General features: G+C 39.6%; 3 protein-coding genes across 4 annotated transcripts in view; 2 read left to right on the top strand and 1 right to left on the bottom strand.

The window, feature by feature from the left end:
• CCDC85C (coiled-coil domain containing 85C) overlaps window positions 1–4,601 on the top strand; it is a 111,327-nt gene extending 106,726 nt beyond the window's left edge. Inside the window, 1 exon segment of the mRNA XM_030948650.1 lies at window positions 738–4,601. Coding sequence (XP_030804510.1) covers window positions 738–827 — 90 coding nt within the window. The 3' untranslated portion in view covers window positions 828–4,601.
• On the bottom strand, window positions 4,595–21,330 carry CCNK (cyclin K). 2 transcript variants are annotated; one of them, XM_030948648.1, is made up of 12 exons: window positions 21,200–21,322; window positions 20,459–20,565; window positions 19,184–19,450; window positions 18,108–18,189; window positions 17,413–17,544; window positions 16,518–16,623; window positions 16,320–16,377; window positions 14,377–14,546; window positions 13,188–13,471; window positions 9,159–9,192; window positions 8,036–8,110; window positions 4,595–5,917 (listed from the first exon to the last, which is right to left on the bottom strand). In XM_030948648.1, exons 3-12 carry the CDS (start codon window positions 19,378–19,380, stop codon window positions 5,295–5,297), a joined length of 1,761 nt encoding a protein of 586 aa, XP_030804508.1. In that variant the 5' UTR covers window positions 19,381–19,450; window positions 20,459–20,565; window positions 21,200–21,322; the 3' UTR covers window positions 4,595–5,294. The 2 variants fall into 2 exon arrangements, with proteins under 2 accessions (XP_030804508.1, XP_030804509.1); XM_030948649.1 differs by lacking the exon at window positions 20,459–20,565 and having other exon boundaries at window positions 21,200–21,330.
• Window positions 21,331–21,683: 353 nt separating this feature from the next.
• The window catches only part of SETD3 (SET domain containing 3, actin histidine methyltransferase), a 62,043-nt gene continuing 56,466 nt past the window's right edge, over window positions 21,684–27,260 (top strand). The window contains exon 1 of the mRNA XM_030948639.1: window positions 21,684–21,779. The gene's annotated coding sequence lies outside the window, so the exon portion shown is untranslated. The remainder of the gene's footprint in view (window positions 21,780–27,260) is intronic.

Below are 27,260 nucleotides of genomic sequence, written 5' to 3'. Positions count from 1 at the left end.
TCACTTTGGTTGCTGGATCCTTATAAGCAAAGCAAAGAGTAAATTAAAGCCTGCTTTTTAAAATGTTTTGTCTGCTTAATTTCCCTTGTAGCTATGCTGGGGGAAAGGTAAAATACTGTAACTTCATCCTCCCAAACTGACTCATCTCTATTTGTCTATCATCAGCTGTTTTCTCTTTAAATATTGATTCCATGTAGATTCAAGGCAGCTGTAAAGTTTTGTGCAGTTTATTTTTTTATTAAAATAGTGGCCCTAGAGTGATAAAATGTATGTTTTTAGAAAGTCATGTATATATAATTTTAATCATTATCTTTTTCATTATCTTTTCTGTTCATGGTAGCATCTTTTCTGTAAGCATGGCAGGGTTGACCTACCACTGAACTTATGTTCTGAATCTAGTGTATTTGTTTTATGCTATTACCCCAGGCAAAAACGGTTCTAATTTCAAGAGGGACTAATTAGAAAAATGCATCAATGGTTTTTTATCTTGGAAACTGGTGCAAAGATGCCATCCAGTGTCCCTGCTGAGAACTGCAGCCCAGCTCTAGGAAAGGGCTGGTTTTGGCTTTCAGACTGCAATTAAAACAATATTGCTATTCCTCGGTGGCTTTGCTGTTGGACTTTTTTTTTTGTTTTTAATTCCTGTCTTTCTCTCCCCAAACCCTTTATTTTTTCTTGCAGGTTTTTGTTTTTAATTCCTGTCTTTCTCTCCCCAAACCCTTTATTTTTTCTTGCAGGTTGTCTGGCGAAAGCTGGGTGATGCTGCGAGCTCCAAACCCTCCATCAGGCAACATCTGTCAGGAAACCAGTTCAAGGGTCCCTTGTAGGAACACTGTCCTGGCAACTGGAAGTGATGGATTCTGTGAAGACTAAAGAGGCAGAGCTCAGTGTTTCTGGCTGCCTGTTCTTTGGGAGCTGGGGTTGAGGTTTTTCAGGGTTTCCTTTTTTCTTCTTTTTTTTTTTTTTCCCAACTTTTTTTTTTTTTTTTTTGTAACAATAGTGTAAATATGGCAGCTAAAGGCCTGATTTCCAGGCTGTGGTGCTCTGGAGCTACTGTTCACCGGGTAACCATCCAATAATGCCAGACTTGCATCATTTTTATTGTAGTTCAAACCTGCTTTGTTGTAATGGTCTGTTTGTAGAATTAACTAACTCAAGAGAATTTCTAAGAGGAACAAGAAGAACCCTTGACCAGCAGAGAAGTCACCATTTGTATTGCTCCTGTCCACCTGCTTGTCTGTGATTCGTAGCCAGGTTAGTGGCTCCAGGCAGCCAAGGAAAATGCAATTCAAATTCATTGGCTTACTGCCTGCCAAGTTCATGAGCTGCTGACACTTTTTTTGGAGGTCCTTATTTTGAAGAATGACATGCAACTGTTTTCACAAGGCTCTGTGTAAAATACTGAGTGGCAAGCTAAAAACACTTGTACTGCCCTACATTGTACGGTGGTACTCATCACACAAATGTACATAAAGGCTAAGACTCCATATCAGGTGGTAATGAACAATTTTTCATGATCAAATGACACAAGATTTCTACAGATGTAATGTGGATGAAGTCACTTAGCCACACAACAGTATTCCCTACAAAAATGGCAACACTTTTCATGTAAAGCTTTCACTATGAAATAATTCAGCAGAAACTGCTATCCTGACAGTGCTTATGGCTTTCACAGGATCTTCAAAAGCAGCTCATCTTTCACATAAGGAAGATTTGGGGTGGGTTTTTTTAATGTTCTTGCTGGATCCCTTACCTATACTGGTTCCTGTGTAAGGTAACCAAACAACAACCTTGCAGAGCTGAATAAAAACTCCATAAACACAGGGTGTCAGGTGAGACTACTTCCTGCCATTCAAGCTTTATTTTTGTTAATGAACCAAAACAAGTGGGTTTTTGCTTCTTCAAATGGTTGTATATAAAACAATGGGACTTACATTTTGCTATTGTGGAGTAGCTGCCTGTGTAGTTGTAAGAATTTGACTCCCTCCTTTTCCAAGTTGTCACAGCAGCTGTCCCTGTATTTCATTAGATGTTCTATCCCAATAGTCCAAGGAAGCGGGGCTTCGTTATTAGAACTCATTGGTGTAAAATAATTTTAAAGACAGGCATGTGGAAAGGTCAAAGACTCCTCTTCAAACGTTGCATCGATTTTAGTGATTAGTTGTAGGATGTAATGACCTCAAACACCATTACTTTGTTTTTATTCCCTACAAGAATCAGTCACAGCTATAGACAGCTGTATTAGCTGGACAGGTTCTTCCTCTAAATTAATTTGTTCTACCAGTTGAGTTCTTGACTTGTGGTATTGTATTACATGGAGCACCAATACAATACCAAGGAACCCATGTGGTTTATTATGAATTATGAAAGGTAATTGGTCCTGTGGTGTACAATAAACTACAGCTGCCTGGCTGAAGAATTTGCAGTGTCAGAGCTGAAACCTGTAACCAGTAAAAAAAAACAGAGAAAGAAGACAACCAAAATACAAAATAACCAGTAAGAGTAAGCACCACTTCATTATTCATTGCAGAAATAGAAATGTAACAGTTGAGTAGATTATTTAAAAATAACCAAGAACTACCCCCAAAACACAAGTGCATACTCTCACACACACACCCACCAGTGGATTATTTCCTACTACTGCTCAGTCAGTAAACACTGAGCTAGATAGCTCTCAGTCTAATAGTATTTACATCCCATGGAGTCTGGAAAAATCCATTCTAGTGTGTCTCCTTTAAGCATCTTTAGAGGATTCTGGATTTCCTCCTCTTTGCTTTTTATTTTGACCTCCAGTTTCTAGTCACCATTGGTGATTACTTGTCTTCCTCCTGTACAATTTATACATTGAGATTTCTGTAACAGAAAAGGTGATGTAAAGCACAGCATCATTATTCCTTAACATCTGAAGTCGAAACAAGGGTTACTTTAATCTATCTGCTTGAAAGCCCATTTTAACTTTGGTGGCATCTGATTGCTGGATTAAGCAGAGAGTTGAAGTATATTTGGAACCAGGTTGATTTGTGTCAGTGAATTTAAACTAAAGCAACACAAGTTGCCAGCACTTGGAGAGAGTTAACTGTGTTCATGACATGCTTGCTATTTCAGGGGTATATGAGGCTTTTAGCAGGTCCTCTCACAAGATAGGAGCTATACTCATCAGATTACTAGTCTCACCACTATGTAATTCCCACTCAAATATTCCCTGCTCTCAAATCTCTCTCAAAATCTATTCATTGACTTCAAGCAAACCTTGTTTTGTTCCACCTGCAGATCTCACCTAAAAGGGAAACAGTGCTGCAATTGAGGTCAATTAGCCCTGTAAATCCTGAAGAGCCACTTTATAGGGTAGCCAGCAGTTCAGCTGAACAAACTTCATACTCATAGGGTACTGCCCTCTTTAAGATTTTATTTATCATCTTCAATGTAAGATGCACATCACTGATTTTGCAGAACATGGCAGTGCTGTACCTTACAGTGTTACTGTTTAGGGGTTTTTAGGCTTGCCAATCTTCATACTTATTCCATTTGAGCTATAAAATGTCTTCCTGGGGTAAAATGATGCTCAATGACTTTACAGGATGACTTGGGTGCTGAATTTTCAGCTGTCTAAACAGATATTTTATATGCATATTTAAATTCACTTACCTATGCGCTCAGTATTCAGTGAAAACTACCTGAGGAGTTTTGTACACAAAGTTGGAGGGGAGCATCCCTTGCAATAGTGGCTATTAAATTCATATATTTGTGGCAATAGCCCAAGATAATTTCTTCAAGATTGAAGCCCTGGGTTCTGCAATCCTCTGGCAAAGAAAGCATCCAGTGTTTACAAATGGACTTTGCTTGCTTAAGGAAGGTAAAATCACATTTTGTTGGAGTGACTGGAGTAAGCAGTGTTTCCCTACCAGTTCCTGAAATGCTGCAGTGTAACCAGCTTCAGTTGGCTCTTCGCACCTTGATAAGACTGCTGAGCACAACCTTGTTTGAGAATGGCACATTTTTATCCAAATATTAGATATTAAATGAAATCAGTGTTAAAGTGACCTTTTATCTTTCTAGAAGCTGGGGGGGAAGAGTACTACTGATCTTTTTCAAAGTGCATGACTGTAAAGTGATAAAATTGTATATTTTTCATAATGTGGGGAAAGTCTATTTGTGCTGCTTTAGAAATCAGTTTAAAGTTTGATTTCTGTTAAACCTGTGATCTTACAGCCCTGCTATATTTTCTGTATATGATTTACAAAGAACTGGAAAAGTTAGCACCTGCTGTTGTGTATATAGCAAAATTCTTTAGACCTTAGCACACGTTTTTACCTATTATTGAACCACTTTGGCTTTTTTGGGGAAGGAAAGTAATAGTACAAGTTTTTTTTGATAATGTGTGTAAAACATTCTTTTGAAATATTTTAGTAAAAATGAAGTAAGAGATTGATTGTGATAGTGTATACTTCTAGCTGAATAAAATAAAATACATTCTTTTTAAATAAACTGATGAGTAAGATATGGGAGACCACTGCTGAAATACCTTGGAGTAAGTATCTTGGAGTAACCATAGTTATGACCCCTGAACTAATATGAAAAACCTGGAAATCCACTAAATTCAGAACCAATTTTATTTGGGTAGAGTGAACAAAGTAGTCCCATTTATAACTATGATGTACATCACAGTAGGCTGTTACATTCAGACTTTCACACTTAGAAAATATATATATTATGTACAGGAATTTGCAAATAGGTGTAAACATACAATATTTTAAGATACCAGTACATTCCAAACCAAAACTATCAGCAAGGCAAACACCTCAAAATTATTCCAGTCAGCTAGCATTCAGAATCTCTCTTAAATAAAGCAGCTTTTATGCTTGACATCATGTTGGTTTACTTACTATTAAAAATGAAGTTTCTTACTATAGATCAAATATCATAGTATCTGGCTATTTTGATACTTAAAAATAGGCACTGATTTCTAGAAGGAAATTTTCTTCTTACTGATATAATTGAGCCAATATGGCTGGTTTTGCTAGTACAAAGTAATCCAGTGCTGGAATAAGTCAAGACAATTTAAACTTAAGTCAAATGTATAAAGTTAGAATAGATACTGCAAAGCTGATTAAAATCTAGAAGCCTAAATAACTCACCATAAACCATACTGCAAACAGATCAGCTAAATTTCATTTAATCTCGTTTCTTCATCTAAATTATACAGATTACCCTCCTCTTCATCTTTACAATGTAGGTTTTGGCTATCTACTCCTGCCTAATCAACATAAAGGTATATTCGTGCAAATGACCTCATGCTATCTCATCCATGTAGCACGTCCAAGTCCTGCTACAGGTGGCATACCAGGTGGTGGAATTGGAGGTGGTACAGGTGGCTGTCCACCTGGAGGAACAGTAGGAGGGGGGTAACTAGCTGGTGGCATTCCCAGCCCTGGAGGTGGATGAGGTGGCACTGCATGAGTTGGAGGCAGTCTTGGAGGTGGGAAATTAGGGTTGTATGTAGGCGGAGGAGGATATCCAGGAGTAGGAGGTGGAATATTGGGTGGGGGGAAAGAAGCAGGGGGTGGAGGTGGAACTGGTGGTGGAGGGTTGGGAGGGTAGACATGAGGATGATATGGTAGATGAGCTGGTGGTCCATAGGCCGGTGGTAAAGCTCCGTATGTTGGTCCTTCTGTCTTCATCATTGACTGCAGACTCTGATAACCCTCCCCTGACATGTAAGAATTTGTAGTAGACATCCCTGTAATGTAACTGGTGGGGGGTGGGGGTGGGGGGCGGTGTGGTAGAGGGGGAGGTTGATGTACTGGGGCAGGATGAGCAGGAGGAGGAATCTGGACCTTTGGCACATCTACTGAGTCCACAGTAGTAGATTGCTCTGGTTCTCCCATTGAAACCGCTGTTGTCAAAGGAGGCTTGCGCTCTGGAAAAGAAAATTTCATTTATTTTTTTGAAGGATAGTGGCAACAACAGCTTCTGAATACTTCATATTTTTCCTCCAGTTAAATTAGCAAAAGAGAACTCAACTTTCTAAGTCTCTGAACGCCATATGGTATCCAGTCAGACCATCTCAGGTCACTAAAAACCAACTAAGCTGCCTATCAAAGCTTCAAGGTCAGCTCTTCCCATTCTAAAAGTTAAATTCATTTTCTTATTACTATTTTTTATAATTTAAATATTGTTGTACAATCAGCAGAATTAACAGACTGGATGGATGGAATCACAACTAGTGGATTAAAAAGTCATAGGACTCGTGATACCAAAAATATTTAGTTCAGTGCTTTCACCTTCTTTAGTTCATGCCTCCTTTCTACCTCTTTGGTAGTCCAGGACGTGGCCTGGAATTACCCTCTGCACTTCACCTGCCTCCCATATTGGGAAACATTATTTGAGAACACAGGCCAAAGTCTCAAGTCTTTAACGCTCAGTTCTAAAACCTGTTTACCAAAGAAAGAGAAAAAGAAAACCAAAGGTAAGGAAGGACATGAAATCCGATCAGCTTTGCCCACTGATTAATTTCAGTGAACTTAGTACCTGACACTCTGGAGAAGTTCATAAAAATGTCAGCATTTTACAGAATTATAATTAGCCACTTCTGGAAAGAACATGCTTTAAGCAGTCTTCTCTTTAAATAAGAATTGTTTGTTTTCCCCTTCTAATGCAGACATTGTAAAGTAAGCAATACCACTAGGATGACTAACCTAACAGCAACCTGTCTGTATGGTCAGAGAGATTATTAGAACAACCAACAAAAAAGAGTTTGGGACATCTTGCTTGTATATATGAGCATCTACAACATTGTTCAATAGGAAAAGCTATTTAGAAACACATGCAGGGCAGTAATTTCTAGTGGCATACTACACTGTCACTGTTAAACAGAATTTGAGATAAATCCTCCTCCTAGTTCACTTGCTCAAGATGCATTCTTTGTTTTCACCTGACTTTTCATGGAGCTGCCCTTTATTTTGGTAATGTTTTAGCACTTGTACAATTACATCCTTGTATACACAAAGAGGAAAATTTCAGGTAACAAGGGAAATAAATCCATTACCTGCCTAAGTAGGATTTTAACAGCAAAAATGCCCTCTAGGAAAGCCACATAATTAAATCACACAAGGTGGGCATGCTGGCTGTGGTACTCCTGATTTCAGTGACTTCAAGCTCCTAAATTGTAGCAGGCAATAATTTCCTTATTTGCTCATTTTCAGAACCATTCTGGATGCAAGATGTGCACTCAAGATTTAACAACTGAAGGAATAATGAGCATGGTATTTAGAAAAATTGCATTCTTAATTAGATTTTAACAAATGAGAAAAATTGTCCTACTATATTTCAGGGCACTGCTTTTCTCTCTCCTAGTTCCCTGTAGAAGCTGTCATCTTACAGTTACATTATGGAGTATGGGCGGTGAAATATTTATGTCATATTTAAGGGTCACTGGAAGACAGCTAATGCATCAAGGCACTCGAAGCACATTTTTACAACAGTACAGTTTATTTTGCAAACATACAGCATGTGTGCAGTATTAGTGTTCCCTGGCAGAAAAAAATCCTCTTTTGAGGTACAGCAAAGAAAGCATCCTTCTGTGGTGGGTTTATTTGGTTTTGGTTTTGTTTGTTTTTTGTATTATTGTTTGGAAGTTGCACACCTGCAGAATTCCTGTACAACAGATATAACATGGAAAACTTCTATAGGACAGCTGAAGGCTGCTCTAGTAATCCAGTGTGACATCTATCATCATTTTGAGATCAAGAAGTTCCTTTTAGCCTGCTATTAACAATTAGTTTTCATCTTCTAGGCCTTTAACTGTTGCAGCTTTGTTTTGCCTTTATCCAGCTAGTATAGTCTTGTTTCCATTGTAAGATTTTTACTTCTGTCTGGAAAAGCCTGTGCTACTGTGATGAAATTCCCTCTAGAGCTTATCAACCTTGTATTTTTACTTGCCAAGCAGATTAATCAAGGCAACAAACCCCTGCCACCACCTGAATGAAAAGCAAGGAAGTTAACAAGAATAAATGTTTTTAAGAAAATAAAAGCTTACCTGGAGGTGGATGTGCAGGAGGTATTGGTGGATGTGAAGTTTCAATTTTAGGAATTTTAGATGGTGGCGGTGGTTCTAAAAAACATTTGTCAGTTTGTGATTAGTTATTGCTCTGCAATATCTTCCAAATTCCAACTCTGCTCTCATGATAATGGTTATCATATCACATTACACTATGCAAGAGTACAGTGGAAATCCTATTTACGAGGTATGTTTAATAAAGAAAACTAAAATCAACACCTTTGCATAAATGAAGTATCACACACAAGTCTTACAAAAGAATGTATGCCTAAAAGTTCAAGTGACTTTGTAACTAGACACAAACTCCCAGTAACAGTATGTAAGTGAAGATGAGCAAGTGTATGCTTTCTAGCCCAAAACTTTAACTTGTAAGTAGTTGAACAGCTGTCAGAAGAAGCTGACCCTTGCTCAGCTAGGGAAATGTGTGTCATGAACCAAACAAAATAGTGATTGGACAGGGAGAGGAGGGAGAAGAGACAGCTGTCTGGAATCTATCTGCAGAGCTACAGGGGAATAAGTGCCAGGTTTCCTTAAGAAGTACATCCTAGGATCCTGAACTATGTTCCAAACCAGTAAAGTGAAGAAAAACCCCCAAATAAACAAAATAACCAGGGATGATCACTGCAGTGAGTCTACATTTCTTTCACTACACTATCTATTGACACAAAATGCCTTTTAGAGGCAGCCATGCTAACAACCAACTACAAACATCACTGATCACCAGGCACTTACTGTTAGTGGAGCTATTTAATGACATGGTACCTTCAGTCACTTCAGGGCCTCACAGCTTGCTGAACTATTCCCAAATGATGGAGTTACACATTGGAGTTATACATTGAGAGTTGAATAGTTTAGCAAGACTTCTCTGAATTGACTCTATTAAGTAACTCTTTGGGCACAGTTATACTCAATTTATTTTAAGTTTTGTAGTTAGGAACATTTTAAAAACAGTTATTGTATATATTTAAGGTACATTATCAGGATCAAAATAGTTTAGAACTGCCAAGCCTGTAAGCAGACAAACTAAGTGCTTGTCAGCAAATTACTTATTCTGGTTTAAGCAGTAAAATGGAAGCAACATGAATAGAATATTAATATTTACCTGCTGCCTTTGTTTCTTCTTTTGGAGATACAGCCTGTTTGAAAAAAAAAGGAAAAAAAAGATAAGAATAACACCATTGTAGTCAGTCTTTTCTCCCAGGTAAAAAGTGACAGGACAAGAAGAATTAGCCTCAAGGGAGGTTGTGCCAAGGGAGGTTTAGATTGGATATGAGGTAAAATTTCTTCATGGAAAGGGTGGTCAGGCATTGGAACAGGCTGCCCACAGAAATGGTTCAATCACCATCCCTGTAGGTATTCAAAAGATGTGTGGATATGGCATTTGGGAGCATGGTTTAGTGGTAGACTTGGCTGTGTTAATGACTGGAGTTGATGATCTTTAAGATCTTTTCCAACCTAATGCTTCTATAGTTTCTTACAACAAATGCAAGACAAACAAAGTCAAATCACACTGGGAAAGCCCAGCTTAACTAGCAGAATGAAAAGACTGGAAAAATAGCAGGTATTTTATATGCAGCATTTCCTGCTGTTCCCACTGCTGAGTATTACATCTCAGTTATTGTATTTATCATCCACTGCACATATGTCATGGTCCAGTTCACTGCTCACTGAGCTGAAAACAAGAGGCTTGGCCTCTGCTCCCAATTCTGCCTTGACCTGTCACTCAACCTTTCCCAAAATCACTTCAGGCTCTAATGCTTTATTTACCAGGACAGGAGGGCAGTGAAAGTGTTGCACAGCATAAAACATTTCAGAAGCCTTCAGATGGAAAGTATTGTATAAAATCTAAATGTTGTTCCAGGAAAAAAATGTATGCACACTGAACAAAACCCACAAACCTCACATCATCCTTCTAATCACAAATTTTTGGTTGGGTTTTTATTGTTTTGTTGGTTGTTCTTTCATTGCAGTTTTATGAAACAACCACAGATAAAGGAATAAAAAAATCTTCCCAGATTACATGGTCCCACTGAGATGGCTACTTCATAGTTTCTGAGAAAAGCAGAGAACTTCACTGAAATTTTAAGTACAACTATATTTAGACTGAATGAGGAAGGTCAGAGGGTTTCAGTACATAGCTTCTCTGTCTTTTCAATGAAAATGTTTTTTTAAGGGACTGTTTATCTCTAGTAGCTTTACCTGCACAAATTATTCTGTTTCCCTCATTTCACTTTCCACAGCACACTTCAATCCAACTTGAACAGTACTTTTCCTTAATTCTTATGAGTATTCTCAAAATTTTTGGTGTCTAATTTTTGCCTGCTTGAGGCAACCTCATTGTTATATTCCTTTGATAGTCATTTCAATTTTTCAGACACCATCCAGCTGCTTTCCTGCTTTTTAAGGACAATCTTTATCTTACCATTTCAAATACACACAGTTTTTTCTTAGTGACTCTCATTGACTCATCTGCTGCCTTCATTTTACTTGGATGGCCTTTTCTTGACTTTCTAGCACTAAATTCCATGCCCATAAAACTGCAGCTCTCCCTGCACTTTCAAATAGAAGCTAATCACTACTTGTTGGAACTTTTCCAAAAATCACTGATTTTGTGAAGTCAGTTGATCACTTCAGGTGACAGGCAATTCAATTACTGTGCACTTGTTAAGATAGAGCAATATTCAAAAAACAACATCGAGGTACATCATTACAGTAGAACAAGAAACTGGAGCAAAATAACTCATGACAGAAAAAACAAATACCAATTTAAACTGCATTTATGCTAAAGAAAAAAAGAAGAATCAAGCAGCCAGAATTCTCCAACAACAGCAACTGCTAAAATAGAGATGAGCATTTATTTGGTCATTCTACTGCACTGTAGTTTGTACTGCCCCAGCCAGAACACCTGAGGGTCATAATGAACAATAATAAATTATCAACATGATCTACTGTCAGGCTGGTGGATATTTAATACCTTCAGCTGAATCGACACAATGGAACTGCTCCTTTACTGCTGTTTCTATGAGCAATAAAATTGTCCCCACAACAATTTCTAGTTTAATCCAAATGAAAATACTATTTACATTTAATGATTCACCAGTATATTTTTAGTGAAATTAACTGAAAATTCAAGCACTCTTCACCACTAGAGATGTAGAGGATGTGCAGATGCTTTAGACATCTGATATGGGTCTGTAAGTCATGGGCCAATGCTTCAGCTGCTTGAAAGCATCTTTGCTCAGTAGAAGGTAATGAAAGCTATAAGAGTTCATGTAAATTGAAAATCTGGCCTCCAGGAACAAAGGGTATTTCTGTTCTGCACAAACCAAAGGAGAAGTCATGCAAAGCCCTATTTATAGAAGCAGGCAAAGATTTTAAGTAAGGTTTATGGTACATCTAACTCAAGAACATTCTAGAAGCACCAAGTAAAATCTTTCAAACATCACACATCTTATTCTCCCAGACTGCTTTCTGGATAAAGAACAATTTTGGATCACCACATTTAATTTTCTCAAATTCATGCTGCTTGTGCTGTATCCCTACAAAATTCCTCTGAGTTTTGAAACACCCTTTGCTTTTTATTTGTTGCAAAACACCCTTTGCTTTTTATTTGTTGTGGCTGCTTACAGTGTATCTACTGTTTTTTTTCCTTGATTATTCAGTGATAAACCTCAAACTAATTTCAGGAAAAGATAAGTTTCACTGATGGCTTGACCAGAGGTGACTGTTCAAGAACAATAGCTACTACCCATGCAAAAGCATCACTTTTTTCCACAAGATACTTCATTAACATATGGGATGGGGCAAAATCAGTAGTACTGTAATGGTAGAGCCTGAATTACAGGAATGAACAACCATTTCTAACAACTTAGACAGCACACATAGGACCAAAATTGTTATTTATGAACAGTTTCTGATATGCCAAACTGTCCCAGGCATTTTTGTTGAAGAAAAATAGTAAGAGATCCTACAGATCTGAAAACTCAAGCAGAATTACTTATAAAGAACTCTTCACACTTTTCAAGCTAATCAACAATATCCTGAACAATGCTAAAGTTCAGTGCAACAACTACAAATTTCAGAGCAGGTCTTTTCCTCTAGTAAGCTCTATCCTGTGCTTACAAGACCAAGATTTCACAGAGTTATATTTTTGTCTTTTTTGGAGTCTGCCATCTGGAAGATGCTGCACTTTTCCAATTCCATTTCATTCCAATATTTGCTGCTTACTCCAAGTTTGTTTTGTTTTGGTTTTTTTTTTTTTTTTTTTTTTTTTTTTTTTTTTTTTTTTTTTTTTTTGTTTTGTTTTGGTTTTTTTTTGTTTGTTTGTTGTTTTGGTTTTTTTTCCTCTGATGTCTGTTCTCTAGTTTGGGCATGCATTAATTGCAAGTTGGAGCAAAAGTTAGAACAAAATTTACAACCTAAATGGACTTGTTCCAAAGATTGTACTTCTGAAAACACTCCTGTTGCTAAGTACACACGAAAGAAGACTTGGGTAACACTTTTTTTTAAACTTACAAGCGGAAAAAAAAACCCAAACAGAAATATACATTAAAATCTGAAAGCTTCATTTGAACTTGATGGCTGTTGAAAAGCGCTCAGACTACTCGTGACACTATCCAACTGCTAATGTAGCTTCTTATTTTCAATTATGATGTGATATTGTGGACAAAGTGAGGCTATAAAATCTGATGATATATAGGCTGTGACTGTTAAAGGATTATTTTAAAATACTTTTCTTTCAAGAATTTTGACATAACCTTAGAAGTCACTATTCTCTTAAGATTAGTAATCAGAGTCAAATAATGCCTTCATCAGCATTGTGCACATCTCTACATTCAGGTGCAGCACAAGAAACCCTCCCTAAATTAAACCTGCTTAATAGAGAACACAATGAAGTCTGATAGCCCAGAACCACAAGCACTGAGAACCTGAACAGCTCATGTTGACTGCAAAGCCTCTCCATGGCTTTTGGCTCAAGTGGAATAAGAATGTCACATGTCAGAACTGTAAAGGCTGTTCAGCATTAACAAAGTTGCCACATAAACAAGGAAAATCAACTACATAAAAGTAATTGCAAGGCTCATTCTTCAGATCAGCCTGAAAATAAATTGCAAGTTAAAGTTCAACTTACTGCTGGTCTTTTAATCTGTCTAGGAGGACTTGACTGAGGAGAGGGCTTTTTAGATTGCTGTGCTTGTGTTTGCTGCTGCTGCTGCTGTTGCTGTGCTGACTGCTGAGACTCTTTTTGCTGCTGTGTCTGGGATTGCTCTGAACTCTGGGATTGCTGTGACTGCTGTACTGTAGGTGCCTGGGGTGTAGTCTGAAGAGATGGTGGCTGCTGCAACTGATGAGGAGTATGATGAGGCATTTGCTGTTTTCCCTGTGAGTATAGATCCAGGATCTGATGGCAGATATCTTAATAAGAAAGAAAGAAAATTCCAAAGTATTACAACCTTATAATGTACAAGTATATAACACAATTATCAAATCTGATTTTTACTGGACATCAACTTTGGAAAAATTCATTGCAAATATTACTCATCATAATAATGAATGAAATAACTTTTTAAAAGTAGATTAATTTTCAACTTATACTTGCATTTCTGAGTTTCTTCTGCCTATCCTGAGCAATATGTACATGTATATGCACACATTTCAGAAGAAGAACACAGTGTCTTGGTAATAACACACTGTATGTCATTACTGTGTGTCTGGAGAGCCAGGTAACCACACTCCCAGGACAGTAATACAGCAAGAAAGCAAGTGGAAGATTATATGTTAAAACATACATGTCTTCTTAGGCCAGTCAAAAAAGTTTTAGGAAACTAAGCAAAGGATTAAATTTTTCTTCCAACATGTTAGGAGCTAAAGGTCCCCCTTAATCTATTCATCATTCATGGTACATGACAAAAAACCTTCTATCCTAGCATAATTTGGTCAAAGAGAACAATTATCAATGGGAAAACTGCTGGAAATCCGGCTCCATTAGCTCCAGTGTTTGTAGAAACACTTATATAAAATGGGGAGTAGATAATAATTTAAAAAATAGAAAACACATCATGACAATTCTAGCTAATTGGATGTGTTATAAACTAAACAAACTGTAAAGCAAACATTGAACAAAGACTAATGATGATTAAATATGCTTCTAAGCTAAGCTAGTTCAATTTAAAACCTGATTAAGGCACAGCACATACAAGCTGAGTTACATACTCGACACAAGATTATTTTGACTGAAACATAGATAAAAAGCTATTTGCATTTATTTATGACCTAGGCCACACAGTTACAAGAAATGTGGTGGGAAATGGTTTTCATACCTTCCAAAACATCAACAGGAACATCTTGGACAAACTGCTCCCACCATCGCCTGTACATTGGTTTGGATGTCCATTCCTGTATTTCAAACTTACACAAACGGCCTGCTAAGTACATGACTGCAACAGCTATGATCTCAGGCTCCCACTGCAGGGACAGGGTAGTGCAGAGGCTGCAACAGAAAATAAACGAAGCAAAACGCAACCCTGCAGATTACCTGATTGTCCAAAGGCACTTTAATGTACAGGGTATAAAATCCCACCACAATTCTAACTTCTCAGGCAATTTTAATTATGAGCCTTGTTAAACAAAAGAGTTTACAAAACTAATTTCTGAACTACTACTGTCATGAAATCAGGTCCCAAATCAGATTTTAGAGCTTCCAAAATGTTTGTCAATCAAATGTAAACAAATACTAAAAAACCCCCAAAACCCCACAGAACAGCCAACAAGAATCTGAAAAGCAGCTTGTCAAGCACAAGTTTTAGATCAACATATAAAAGGTTATCTCTTGAATAGCCTTTGTTAAAGCTAATGCTAAAATAATTCACATTATTGGATTATTGACATTAACTAAGTTTCTGTCATAATCAATTACTATTTCTTGATATCAATTTTAAATGATGAAATATTTTTTCTCTCTTTTCTCCATAGATTCTGTAGCATATAATCTGTTTACAGAATTTTAAATCCAGCCAGCCAGCTGAATTTCCATGAATTCACTCCAGCTGTATAAGAACAGAACCCTTTATTCTAAAGGCCTGTAGTGCAAAGCACAGAATTATTTTCCCAGGATCCAAAAACAAAGTAAACTTCTAACATGGTGCTTATTAACTAAGCACAATATAGGCTCCTCAGAATAGAGGTAATTATTATGCATGACTTGAAACAACCCCTCCAACTTCATGCAAGTGTCTTCCTGAAGTGCATTTTAATTGTTAGGTCTTTAAAATATTAAACATTATCTAATTCCAAGTACAATGGTGTCCAAATTTTGATGGATAAGTTACAGTACTTTGACAGGCTTAACAGTGACAGTTATGCCATAATTTTGTTCTACCTGTAAGACCATAATCTGCAAGACTGACAGCAGCTGAAGTAAACATCTCTTGAGATCCACATTAATTTGGTCAAATTAATTTGGAGAGTTTACAAAATCTGAACCCACAAAGGGCTAATTCAAATCAGGCATATGATTAAAAATACACCTCTTTTTTATGATGTTTTACTGCTGTAGGCATGACTGAAAGCCATGTATTCACAATTTCTGGACAGTCAGACTACTTAAGACATTTTCTTAAGGGTTTACTATGGAAACAAAAAGTAATATTCAAGTCTTTAATAAATTAACTAGCCCAGCTCTGTAGAATCCTCCTGGACAAGACTAAAGTGTGTCAAGTTGTTTTGTTTTTCTTTTCAATACCACATGAGAAATGCTTTTACACACAATCCCATCAATTAATGTGATTCTTACAAGTTCATTATTCAAGAAATTGTAAATCCAGTGCTAAAAACTGTATTCCTCAGTGAATTTAATGGCTACTTCACTATTACCAAAATATCACATTAAAAATATATTGATGGAATTGAGAAGTGACTTAGTTTTTTCAGAATGTACAATATATCACAGATTTGGCAAGAAGCTGGTTTGTATTCTGGAGATTAAGAATTTAAGCCTTTTCAAACAGTAAGTTTCTTTTTAATGCAGCACTAAATTAGTGCCACAACATTGCAGAGATCTTTACTGGTCCACTTCATACTCATTCCAGATTCTGTATGCAATGGAACTATCATGGTAATGATGGAAAGAAAAACTGAGGAACCAAGAAAACATGTAACAAGCATTAAAAAAAATTGAGTATTTGTCAAAAATATATCCAATACCAGAACAATGTAAGCAACAGTAACTATTTCACTTTCAGGATGCTTCCTAGGTATATCTTACCTGTCATTGACAAATGTCCATGCCATTTGAACCAGTTTTTGAATTTTGTTTTTGTCTCCTGAAAAACAATCAGAAAAAAAATAGGACATAAAATTAGGAGGGACAAACAGCTGGAAGTAGAACATTCTTGCACTGTTAATATATTAAGTTCTGGAAATCAATAACAGGCATTACTTGCTCATCCTGCCAATAATTTACCTTTGAGTTGTTTGGCATACTTGAGAAGAAATTGGTATGGATGTTCCACTTGCAAATCAAACTTTATTGTTTGTAGTAAGATTCTTTCAAGTACCATCACTTCTTCCTATAGAGAGTTACAAGGTAACCACAGTATTATTTCTTCTTTCACTCAAAAATACTTTATATGCTAGTACAGGGCATGACTTCAGAGCACCTCCAGGCAGCCATGTTTGTCTACAAGGAGAACAGAAAGCTCTCCAACTTGCAATATTATTTTAAACTCAGATACCTTTTCTTCACATTTATTTGAGTGAGGACAGTGGATGTGATGTTTAAAATCCCTATTCCTCTGCAGAGGAATGAACTGACCTAGACACAGCATGAAATTGCCAGATACACAATCACAACAAAAAATACAAGCTCTACAACATTTCACTCAAAAGTTTCAAGTCCTTCTACTATTTAAAATAATCAAATTTTAAGTGAAGCATAGTTTTGCTAAGACAATGCTGTAAACAAGAAACTTCTCAATATTTCTGAGATCTAGTTTTCTTATTTAAGATTCTCTATTAACTACTTCCTAAAATCCCAGTCAGATGATTTGTCTCGGTAACACTTCTTGCTCTGGTGGAAATTACTTAAATTTACTTTAATTTGCAAAATAATATCAGAATTTACATGAAATAAAATGCAAACTTTTAATGAAAACAATTATTCCAGTAAGCTCCCAAAGCTACTTTTATTAGGAAAAATTACTTTTATAGCTACCAACCACATTACCCAGAAGAGCAATAAATGCATGCTGAACATCTAATTTAATTTAGAACTGAAAATCAGTCAATGCCTTATTGAGTGTGTGTCACTTTACTACAGTATAACAGGATGAAATCAATTTCAACATGAGTATTTTTACCTTTGGGTCATCTCCAAACTGCCCAAACTGTACATCATTTAGCAAGCTACGAGCTGTTTTAATTATGTCTTTACATTTCTTGGGTGTTTCTTCAACTTTTCCTGCTAGGAAGAGACAGCAGGCTCCTGTCACCTAAAAAAAGGCAAGCACTTTCACAAAGTGGTCTGCATGTAGATATGCAATACAGTGTAGCATTATAAAAGCACTGCCAGTTTCCATTAACAGTACTGTAGAAGTCTCCCAGGAAAGACTTAATGGGCATACTAATTTCTATTTTAATATAGTGTTAAACTTTTATTTTCTTAGAAGAAAAATACAGAATTTGGAGGACTGTCTATTTTACACTTGAAGGTCAGAAACCCAAAGCACAATTTGTCCCGGTTCAATGTTCTCTGTCAAGCAGTTTTAAAACTATGTAACTTCTTTTTTTCTTTCAGCTAATACAGAAGTGCCAGCACTACAGCTTCTACTCCTAAAGAACAATATCAGCAAGTCATAACTGCAATGTCAATACATTTTTGAGCATAAACAGAAATGTGTAAACAATGAACTTTAAGCTGTAATAATTAAAAGAAAAAATGCCAATTTTCCATCTTTCTGTAGTGAACAGCAATTGTAGCACCCAAGTGACTAATCACTATTTCAAATAGTCCCTGCCTAGTGCAATCATTAAATTAAGTCATCTAAATACTTACATATCTTGGGAACTGTTTGAAGGAATGAAACATGTAAAACCGATGGAAATAAATTATTCCGGTTGCTAGAGTGTCATAATGTCTGTGGTGCAGATTAAGGACTTTCAAACAACACATAAAACAAATGTAAAACCAAACATGCACAATGAATTCTGCTTTATCAAGTACTTCAAGTAATTGGTTCTTCAGTGACCAGTTAGAAAACACTGCAAGTAAAACAGGAGCTTTAGGGGAAAAAAAAAAGGCACAAAAGCCCTTAAAGCTGTGTAAATACTGTGATCAGGTCCAGACGCAGCTGATATCTAAAGCATTTGTTGTAAGTGTGCAAAGTCCTGACTGTATTTACAAGAGGATGCACATAAGGTCACCCTTGGGTTTTACCATACCTGCCTCAGAGAAGGTCAAATCCAGCAGTAGGTACACGAAGGAACAGAACAATTATCACTTCACATTCAAGTGCTGGCATGGAGGAAAGTTACTATTCACACCCATAAATGCAAATAAAATCTGAACATCCTCCATATTCTTCACTTTAGGGCAAGTAAAAATTTTGTCTTCACCATGCTTTATTAAAGAGAGAACTAAGGAGATTAAAGGGAGCATAGGAATATAGGAAGCAGAAAATTTCAGTGGCTAAGAGGGTGTGGGACAGTCTGGAGAATTACACACAGCTGTAAATCCCAAACTAATGAAACAAAAAAACATCCACCGAGGACCAAGACTGGGGAGGCAGAGGTTAGAAGCCTCAAAGGCACAATCTAGAAAGCTGGGGGAAAAATTCAAAATTTGAGAAGTCATGTACATTCATATACTGAAACAGTTTCATAACTCACAGAATTTACTCTTAATTGGAAAGTATGTATCATCTTACTTCCAAATTGGAACCTTGTTTATTCCCATGAATGGATAGAAATTGTGTAGGAACACATTACATCAAAAGGCACTCCAACACAAATATATTTTTGACTAGCACTTAAACATCTGAACAGCTGAGCATGTCACATTTGTTGTATATTTTATTCTGAAATCTCACTATTCATAAAGACATTTCACACCAACATGAGTGTAAAGGATACAGCCCTAAACGTGTTCCCACGTCGAATATGAATCTGGCCCCTTCCCTGCGGTATCGTGCCTCTGTAGCTGGATCAAGCCCTTCAAGCTGTGATGGTGTGTGTGCCAAATCTTTCTTATCCCAGTACCAGCATGGTTTTGTATGGTCCAGGTTTGCCAAGTTTACAGAAGGGCTGGAATTTTCTTTATTCTCCTTCATTTATTAAAACAGAATTGTCTTTGCTGTTTAAATTTTCAAAAATGAAGTCTTCAGAGAGTCACTTCAGGACCTTGAAGAAAAGAAAGAATTAATTCTTTAAAAATAGAGAGAACTGTCTTCTGAAGTTCCTGCTCAAAGAGGAGTAAAGAAGAATAGTGCTTAGCCGTGCCTGCTGGAAAGAACTTTTTCCTATGCTCAAAGACAAGGAATAAAGAACTTTGCCTTTAGCCTCCCTCTATATTGCAAATACAATCAAAGAAAAAGCCATAAGTTTTACCCTTGCTATTACCTGTTTAATAAGGAAACTTCAAGAATACATCTCCAACAATATCTGCTATTTCTCAGCAGAACAACTTCCATCTACTTTGTCAATAAAACTAGGAAAAAACAGTTCAGTGATGGCTGTAGAAAGATTTGGAAAGTTAGGGGGATTAGCTGACTATAGGAAAGGCCCTGGTGAGGTGAGCCTTAAATACCTGCCTGCTCCCAGGGATACCCTGAGCAGCAACCACTTGGCAGAAGCTTTGTAAAGTGATCTGTACTTGCATTACTTAAAGAAAAAAATGTATCCGTGTTCTTTCACGTACCAAGACTGAGACAACTAATTGAGTTTACAGAGTAAGGCAGCATCTAAAATCATCCCCCAAAGAAGGCAACCAAATACACCCCAAGAGTCTCCTACTTGCCTGTGTTTACCAGCACTTGGTGCATAGAGATGCAGATCACAGAGCTCTGCAGGCATCTTTCTGGTGTTTGAATTATGACTGACATTCAGCCATGCCTCAGCTTAAAGAATGAGCAGTCGCTGCCTTTATTTCTTTCAGGCACAAACCTGCTCTTACTCCAATTCAATCAGCTACAGATACTACTCACAGATTACTACAGTCACCTGCAAAGGTTTGCATAACAGACAGTCATTAACATATGATGCAATATACTCGCTCTAAGCAAGCCAGTCACAGGAAGACCCAAACTTAAAACTCTTAAAATCAGCTATTACTTTTCGAGACGTTTCCCCTCCGAAAACGGAAGGAAGATCACGCGAACAGCCACAGAACGACTACAGCACCTCGCTCACCTTCAAAAAGTTTCTCTTTTTCAGAATAAAGGAAACTGTCTTTGCCTCACGGTGGTTTTGGAATCACCTTCACAACTCGTGGTATCGGTCACACACAGATCTAAATTCTGCCACAAGAAAAAGTAAATGGCTACTAAAAACTATTTCCAGAATCAACAAAAGCGCGCCAGGCCACGACCACACATTCCCATCACATTTACTAGAAAGCTGCTATTTTTTATAACTGTAACGATCCTTTTTCCTCACGAGATATTTTGCTTTCTAACTTCTAAAGTGCTTAAAACCCAATTAACAGTAAAAGCGCCTGAAGCGACAAGATCTGTTTCTATAAAGGAGCGAACGCATTTCCGAATACGGAACCAGGAATTCAAATCATCACCCGCCAACATCTTAAACGAACCATCTTAAACGTCCCAATCCACATCGCAACGCCCGACAATAATAAGTTTTCCCTGCCTTTTTACGCACCCCAGTAAAGTAGAAGAGAGTTCCAGAGCTCGCCGCGGCTTTTCCATACCTTACCTGAGCCGAACGCACGGACCGCGGCTCCGCCCCTGCAGCCCCAGCCGGGCCGGAGATGCTCGCACCGCCTCTCACACCCGCCCGCCCGCCCGCCCTGCACGGGGCTGCCGGTGCCCGGGGAGGCGCTCGCTCCCCACCCCGGCCTCCCCGCTTCGTTCCCCCCTTGCCCAGGCGGCGGCTGTGGCCGGCGGGCGGCCCGAGCGGGCCCCGTGCACTCACAGGGCTCGCGGGGAGCGGGAGCCGCACCGGAGCGCGGGGCCTCTCAGCGACAGCGCGGCCTCCGCGCCCTGCGCGCCGCCATCTTGGGAGCTAGGCCAGGCCGCACGCTACGTCATCACGTCGCAAGGGCGTAACGCGCGAGGACTGAGGCCCCGCCAATGGGAAGCGGCGACGCCCCCTCTGCCTCCCGCCCAATCCCGGCTTCGTCAGCGGCTGCTGAGCCGCGGCCGGAGGCCGACGTGCTGCCGTACTCTGGGAGCGAACCAATCGGAACGCTAAGGGAGAAGATTGCGAACCTCACAGACCAATAGAAATCTGAAGGCGGGCCAACGGGGACAAAATGACAGCCAATGGGCGCGCTGCCGTGCCCTTTCTGAGGTCGGCCGCGAAGGATTGGCCGCCGCGGGCGCGGGAGGGGCGGAGCCTTCTGGCGGGCGGCAGCTCGGCCAATGGCGGCAGGGGGCGCAGGAGGGGGCGGGGCCGGACGGAGCGGCCGCCTCCCCTCGGCGGGCAGCGGCGTCCGGCGCGGGCTCGGGTGCGCCGCTCCCTCGGGCCAGGCAGGAGCGGCCGCTGCCGGGAGGTAAGGCGGGGCCTGCCCGCGCCCCCTCCCCTGCCTCCGCCGCTCGCCCCCGCGCCGCGCGGGCCCTTCCTCGCAACCCTCCGCGCGGCGTGGGCTCGCCCCGCTCCGCCGCCTCCTTCCCCGCAGGCGGCGCCGCTCTTCCGGACACCCCTTCCCGCCGCCCCGGGGGGCGCTCCGCGGGCCTCGCCGCCCCTGCCTTCCCCCGCGTGGCCGGTGCGGGGCTGGGCCGGGCCTCCTTCCCCCGGGAGCCGCCGCCTCCGTCGCGGCTCGGCCCGGCCTGTCCCTGTCCCGCTGCCCGGCTGGAGGGGCCGGCGCGTACCCCGGTCCGCCGTGGGCGGGTTCGCTCCAGCCCGGCCTGCGCGCGTTTCTGGTGAGCGAGGCGGCGGCACTGGCGTTCTCCCTTGCCCCATCCCCCCCTCGAGAGGCTGATAGAAACGAGAGTAAAGCAAATGGCTTAAAACTGCTTTCCTCATGATGTGATTATTTTTTTTTTTTTTTTAAATATGCGATACGGGTTGAATGCTCCCTGCTCCTAGTTTGCCATGGAGCCTCCCATGGCCCCAGCGCTCGGGGTCTGGCTCGGGGGCGTCTCTGCGGGTCTGTGGCTCCTCAGAGCCCTCCTCTGGCTGAAGAAGAGTGCTCTGCTTTCTTTCTTTTCTCACCCCCTCTGCTTAAGCAGAGAAGGTAAATCTTTCGAGGAAAAAAAAAGGGGGGGAGTTAAAATTAGAATAAATCGTAAACTGTTTTTTGACAGGGGTGTTGCTCTTGAAACAGCCTCGCTATTTCAGCCTTCCCCTATTGCTACCACAGCTGCCTATCCCATGAACCCTTCCTCCTCTTCCTCACCCAGCAACACTTGATTAGAGTTGCTTGAGCTGAGGTTGTGCTTTGCCTTCAGTTCTTAGCAAATTCCTAAATTTTGAATTTGGCATGCAGTTTTTTAGCCTACATTCAGCTATCAGAATTAGCTCAGTTCTTCCTGTTGGAAGTTGTCCCTCATGGTTCTAAGCTGCTCTTGCCCCAAGGTTGGTATCTGCTCTTCTGGATGGACTTGTCCTTGGAACCTAAGCTTGCTCCTGAGATCAAGCTGAAAGTAGATTGTCTTTGTCCCTTCTAAGAGCATGTAATGTAGGCACCTGTCTATTCAAGTGACAGCTTTGTTCTCTGAAAATTGCTACAATGTTAGCTTAATGTCTCACAAGTGTTTTCTGCCTTCAGTTGTTGTAATCCCATGACTGTCAAGTGAAACATAAGTATTTTGTCGGTGAGTAAAAAACAACCGTGGCATTCTGTATGTCCACTATCAGGTTCCTGGTACAAAATAGTAAGCCAGTGTACAAGCTGTGGGAGGGAAAGGCATGATGGGCTCAAAGGCGGGGGTGGCTTCCTGATATTTTTGCTCAGTTAAGTAACTTAATATGGTAGAGATTCAAGCCTGCTGGCTTGTGCCTTAGTAAAGTTTTTGGTTATGTTTAGCAGGGATTGAAGTATATATTGCAGTAGAGTTGAAAACACATTCTTGACATTGTGTGCTGAGAAATAGATTTAGGCTGCTGGGGGAAGAAATGCCACAAGCCCCGAAATCATTTGTAATCTGTATATCACTATTTCCAGAGATGGCCTGATCTGCTGCTGAAATCACATGTGCCTTGGAATAGAATTCTGATTTCAGTATGGTACAGAAATTAAAAATAGATTGCATTATGCCTCTCTGTATGGAAAAATGTACATCTCGATGATGTTTTCATTGTAATAAATCTATTTAGACGTGTCTACTGTATCTATTAATACTTCTTCATAGTGGTGCTGGTTGTGTAGTTAATTTGATAAATTGTGTAGTTCTCAGCAAGTGAGTATTTCAGTGGTTGCTCTTTGAAAAAAACAAAGGCACTTTAAGGGTGCTGGAGGTTTTAAGGGATCTGTATCATTCTAGTAGGCTGGCAGAATGCTCAGTGCATGAGACCTCATGATGCCTGTGGCTTAACCTTTTGGAGGCCTGGGTAGTTCTGTTAAGTCTGCCCTACTGATGGTTGAAGTCAGGGTGGCTTGCTTTATTCTCAGTTAGGAGTTATATTATATAAAGTGAGGTTAATACTTTCTAAATTAAGAACATTATTTAGGAAAATGCAGATAAAGACAGTGCATAAGGGGTTTTAGTTAATTCTGCTCTAAAGGAATTAGGAAAAAAAAGTTTGTGGAAGTCTTTGGAGGAGCAAAATTCAAGCAAAGAAATAAAATTACAAAAGTGGGTTGGTAAATTGGTAGAGTTTATCAGCTTCTTTTCTTCAAAGAGTATTTTTTTCTTTTCTGGTCAAATAGCTGTCTGAGGATCTGATTCAAGAGAGAGGCAAGGGAGTTAAGAGCTTGTTTTCTGTGGATAGTTAGTAAACTATCTTCCCTAGAAATATCAGTCAGGTGTTGATAGTAAGAAGCACTCCATCTGCTTAAGAAAGCTTTAATGGGAGGTCCAGAGGTATGGGGGCCAACCTATAGTAAATAACGTAATAGTTCCAAGTTAGCAAGGTGATGAAAGTGAATTAAGAACTACATACTATTTTTGAGCTGTTCTGTTGGATATGGACTTTTTTTTGCCCTTCAGCATTTTGTGCTACTTTCAAATTAATAATTTCTTACCAGAAGTTTATATTTAATGCATGAGGCAGTCTTGTGCTTAGTATCTAGCTAGGTTCAGCTGGGTGGGGAGGGAGATAATGTCAAAATGAAAGGACTTCCTTTTTTTAGTAGATTAGTACTACCTCAAGCATCCATAATCAGAATACTGTCAAGGCATGTTTTCTTTGATTCTAATTATAAGAATAAATGTCTTTTGGAATTTGATTCCCGACAATTAGCTAAATTTGTTGTAGTTGGTGTTTTTTGTAAGTGTATCAGGCAAATATTTGGCTAATTTTAGTCAATTCTTTTGGTATTATTCTGTAGATTGGCTTCTTCCCAGTATCACAGTCACCACTATCACCATCATTCTTTCCTTGGCCTTGCACTGCAATGGGATTAGCAGTTTGTTCTTTGCAGAGTAGATGTATGCTGTGCATGCAGCAGTGGTTCAGTCTTTCCTCTTTTCCCAATGCTTTAGGCTTGTGCTCATGGTTGACACACCTGTGGTGCTACAGCTTTTTGTAGTAAAGGGAATTATTTGATTCTGACCATCCTTTGCCCAAGAACTTGTTAGAGACACTTTGGCTTCCTAGATTTGGCTTTAGATGACTAATAATGTTTTTAACTTAGACTGTTATGTAAAATATGAGAAAGAACCTCTCAAAACTAAAAGTACAGCTGGAGTTCTTCATTTCTCCATAAAAATGGCCCCTTAGTGTTGTCTGGCCTTAGTCTTGTGTATTTGGAGCTAGGCTTGTGTTTGTAGCAGTTAAGAGGTGACTTCATGCCCGAGTGTATTTTAGCATTGCTTTGCATTTTTGGTCTTGCCCTTCCTCTGCTTTAACCTTCTTTGCTCCCTTTTTCTGTTTTTAGCTGCTCTGCCCTACATTGCCTCTTGATTGCATCTCTTCTAACAAATGACTATTCCAGTTGCTCCATGTATCCCTGCCCTTCCTTTACCACTTCCCATCCTGTTCAGGCAGTTTGTTAATCCTTTTTCTTTCTTTGAAATAAGGAAGAATTAGAGCTGTATTCTTTCATTTCAGTTCTGGGTTCTGTGACCAGGCCAGAGCAGCAGACCTGTCACTTGCTGCAGGAGGCTTCTACCTGTGTATCTAACCTGGGCTGCAGGTGTGAATGACTGTGCTTGAGATCAGTTTTATCTCCAGCACTGGTGTTTACAGGCTCTGAAGTTGGCCAGATGTTGGTAATATATAAAGCAGAAATAAAGTAAAAGACATGGTTTTGAGAATGTAGCTGCTAATATCCTATTAGGAATCAAAATACAATGTAACTTGTAACTTGAGAGATACCGGTTTACTTTTCAGAAGGATTTTCTGAGCCTGGTGTTAAAGTGTGTTGTGTACTGGGGGATGACAGATTAATTGGTTTATTTTATTTTTGGGTATATTCCCAATATCTCTGAAGGAATTGGCTAACCTGTCCTGGAAGTGCCTACAGCAGTGTTTGAACATATGGTTTTCAACTAGTGTTTGAATGTAGGCCAAAATGGTTTTTGTAATTGAAGACAGACTGTAAAGTCTGTCATTTCTATTCAGTTCCTTTTTTATTGTTTCTGTTCAGAGTGTGATAACCTGCCCTGAAAGGAGGGGAGTCAATCTCTGGGGCTCCTGTGTTAGCTATCTGATTCTAGCCTTTTGCATGCAGATCAGTTTGTAGATTGTCCTTTTTATATGTTTGTATGTATTTTAGAATATGATAAATAATGATGGAATCATCTCAATAAAACTAAGTCTCTTACATTACAAATGCTTCCTGTATTTCTTAGTTAATCTTGCTTTGTATTTAATGCTTTATAGCACTAGTGCCCAAAGTTTGCAAGTAATATTTCAGCAGAGTAGGAAGAGGATGTGGTGTGTGGATTTCTACTTCCATAGGACCTGAATTGCTGGACCAGAACTTCCTGTTTGCTGGGTCTTGCCTGGTGTGCCCATTCTCATGTCAAGCTAAGGGAGGATGAGTTGCTCTGTGGGAAGGGGTTGGTGCCAACCAAGCATGAGGTGCAGGTGTTTCCTGCCCTTGACAGGTCCTGTGGGAATTGTCTTTGTGGCCACTGTTGGTTATCTTTATTTGATATCAGTTTATAGATGTAGCCACATAATAACGTCAAGAAGTGAGAGAAGGAGATTTTGCATTTAACAACTTTTGCATTTAAATATTTCTGACAAGGACTTCTGAAAGATCTCTTTTTACAGGTTTGCCTCTAGGTAATTCAAATGAACTGATGTATGTAATTATATAATTTGTGGAACTGTATGTCTGCTTTGTCCTACTGCTCAAATCATCAGTGAGGATGATAATCAGTGTTAGTTCCAGTACTAATCCCTGGGCTATGCTGGTGTTACTGGCCTCCAGCTGAACTTCCTGCCATTCACCACAGCCTCTTGAATCCAGCAGTGCAGCCAGTTTTCAGTCCACCTCACTGTCCATTGCTTCAGTTGGTAGTTCATCAGCTTGTGTGAGTGTGTGGTGGTAGATGTTGTTAAAAGCCTTATCAATGCAGAGGTGAACAGCATCTCCCATCAAGGAGCATCACCACTGTTCTCCCATCAAGGTTACTTGCTTCAACAGCTTCCCTCCCCTCAGCACTGTGAGGCCACATCTGGAGTGTAGTGTCCAGTTCTGAGCCCCCAGTGTGAGAGGTGGTTACTGAAGAGGGGCCACTGAGATGATTAAGGGGCTTTCCTCATGTGGAGACAGGCTGGGAGAGTTGAGACTGTTTGGCCTGGACAAAAGAAGGCTCAGCAGAATCTTCTCAGTGTGTACAATTACTTGAAGGAAGGGTGCAAAGAAGGCAGGGCCAGGTTTTTTCAGGTGTGCCCAGTGACAAGAAGTAAGAGACAC

This window comes from Camarhynchus parvulus, chromosome 5 (assembly GCF_901933205.1).
Source record: "Camarhynchus parvulus chromosome 5, STF_HiC, whole genome shotgun sequence".
NCBI lineage: Eukaryota > Metazoa > Chordata > Aves > Passeriformes > Thraupidae > Camarhynchus > Camarhynchus parvulus.
This window is presented reverse-complemented; position numbering and strand designations above follow the sequence as displayed.

What these genes read in the sequence shown, in the direction of transcription:
- CCNK (XM_030948649.1), bottom strand. Translation starts at nt 19,380, where the DNA reads ATGAAGGAGAATAAAGAAAATTCCAGCCCTTCTGTAAACTTGGCAAAC. An exon ending in GTGGGAACACGTTTAGGGCT is followed by an intron (nt 18,190 to 19,183) that starts GTATCCTTTACA and finishes TCTGCACCACAG; the next exon opens with ACATTATGACACTCTAGCAA. An exon ending in AGAAGAAACAAAGGCAGCAG is followed by an intron (nt 8,111 to 9,158) that starts GTAAATATTAAT and finishes AATGTTTTTTAG; the next exon opens with AACCACCGCCACCATCTAAA.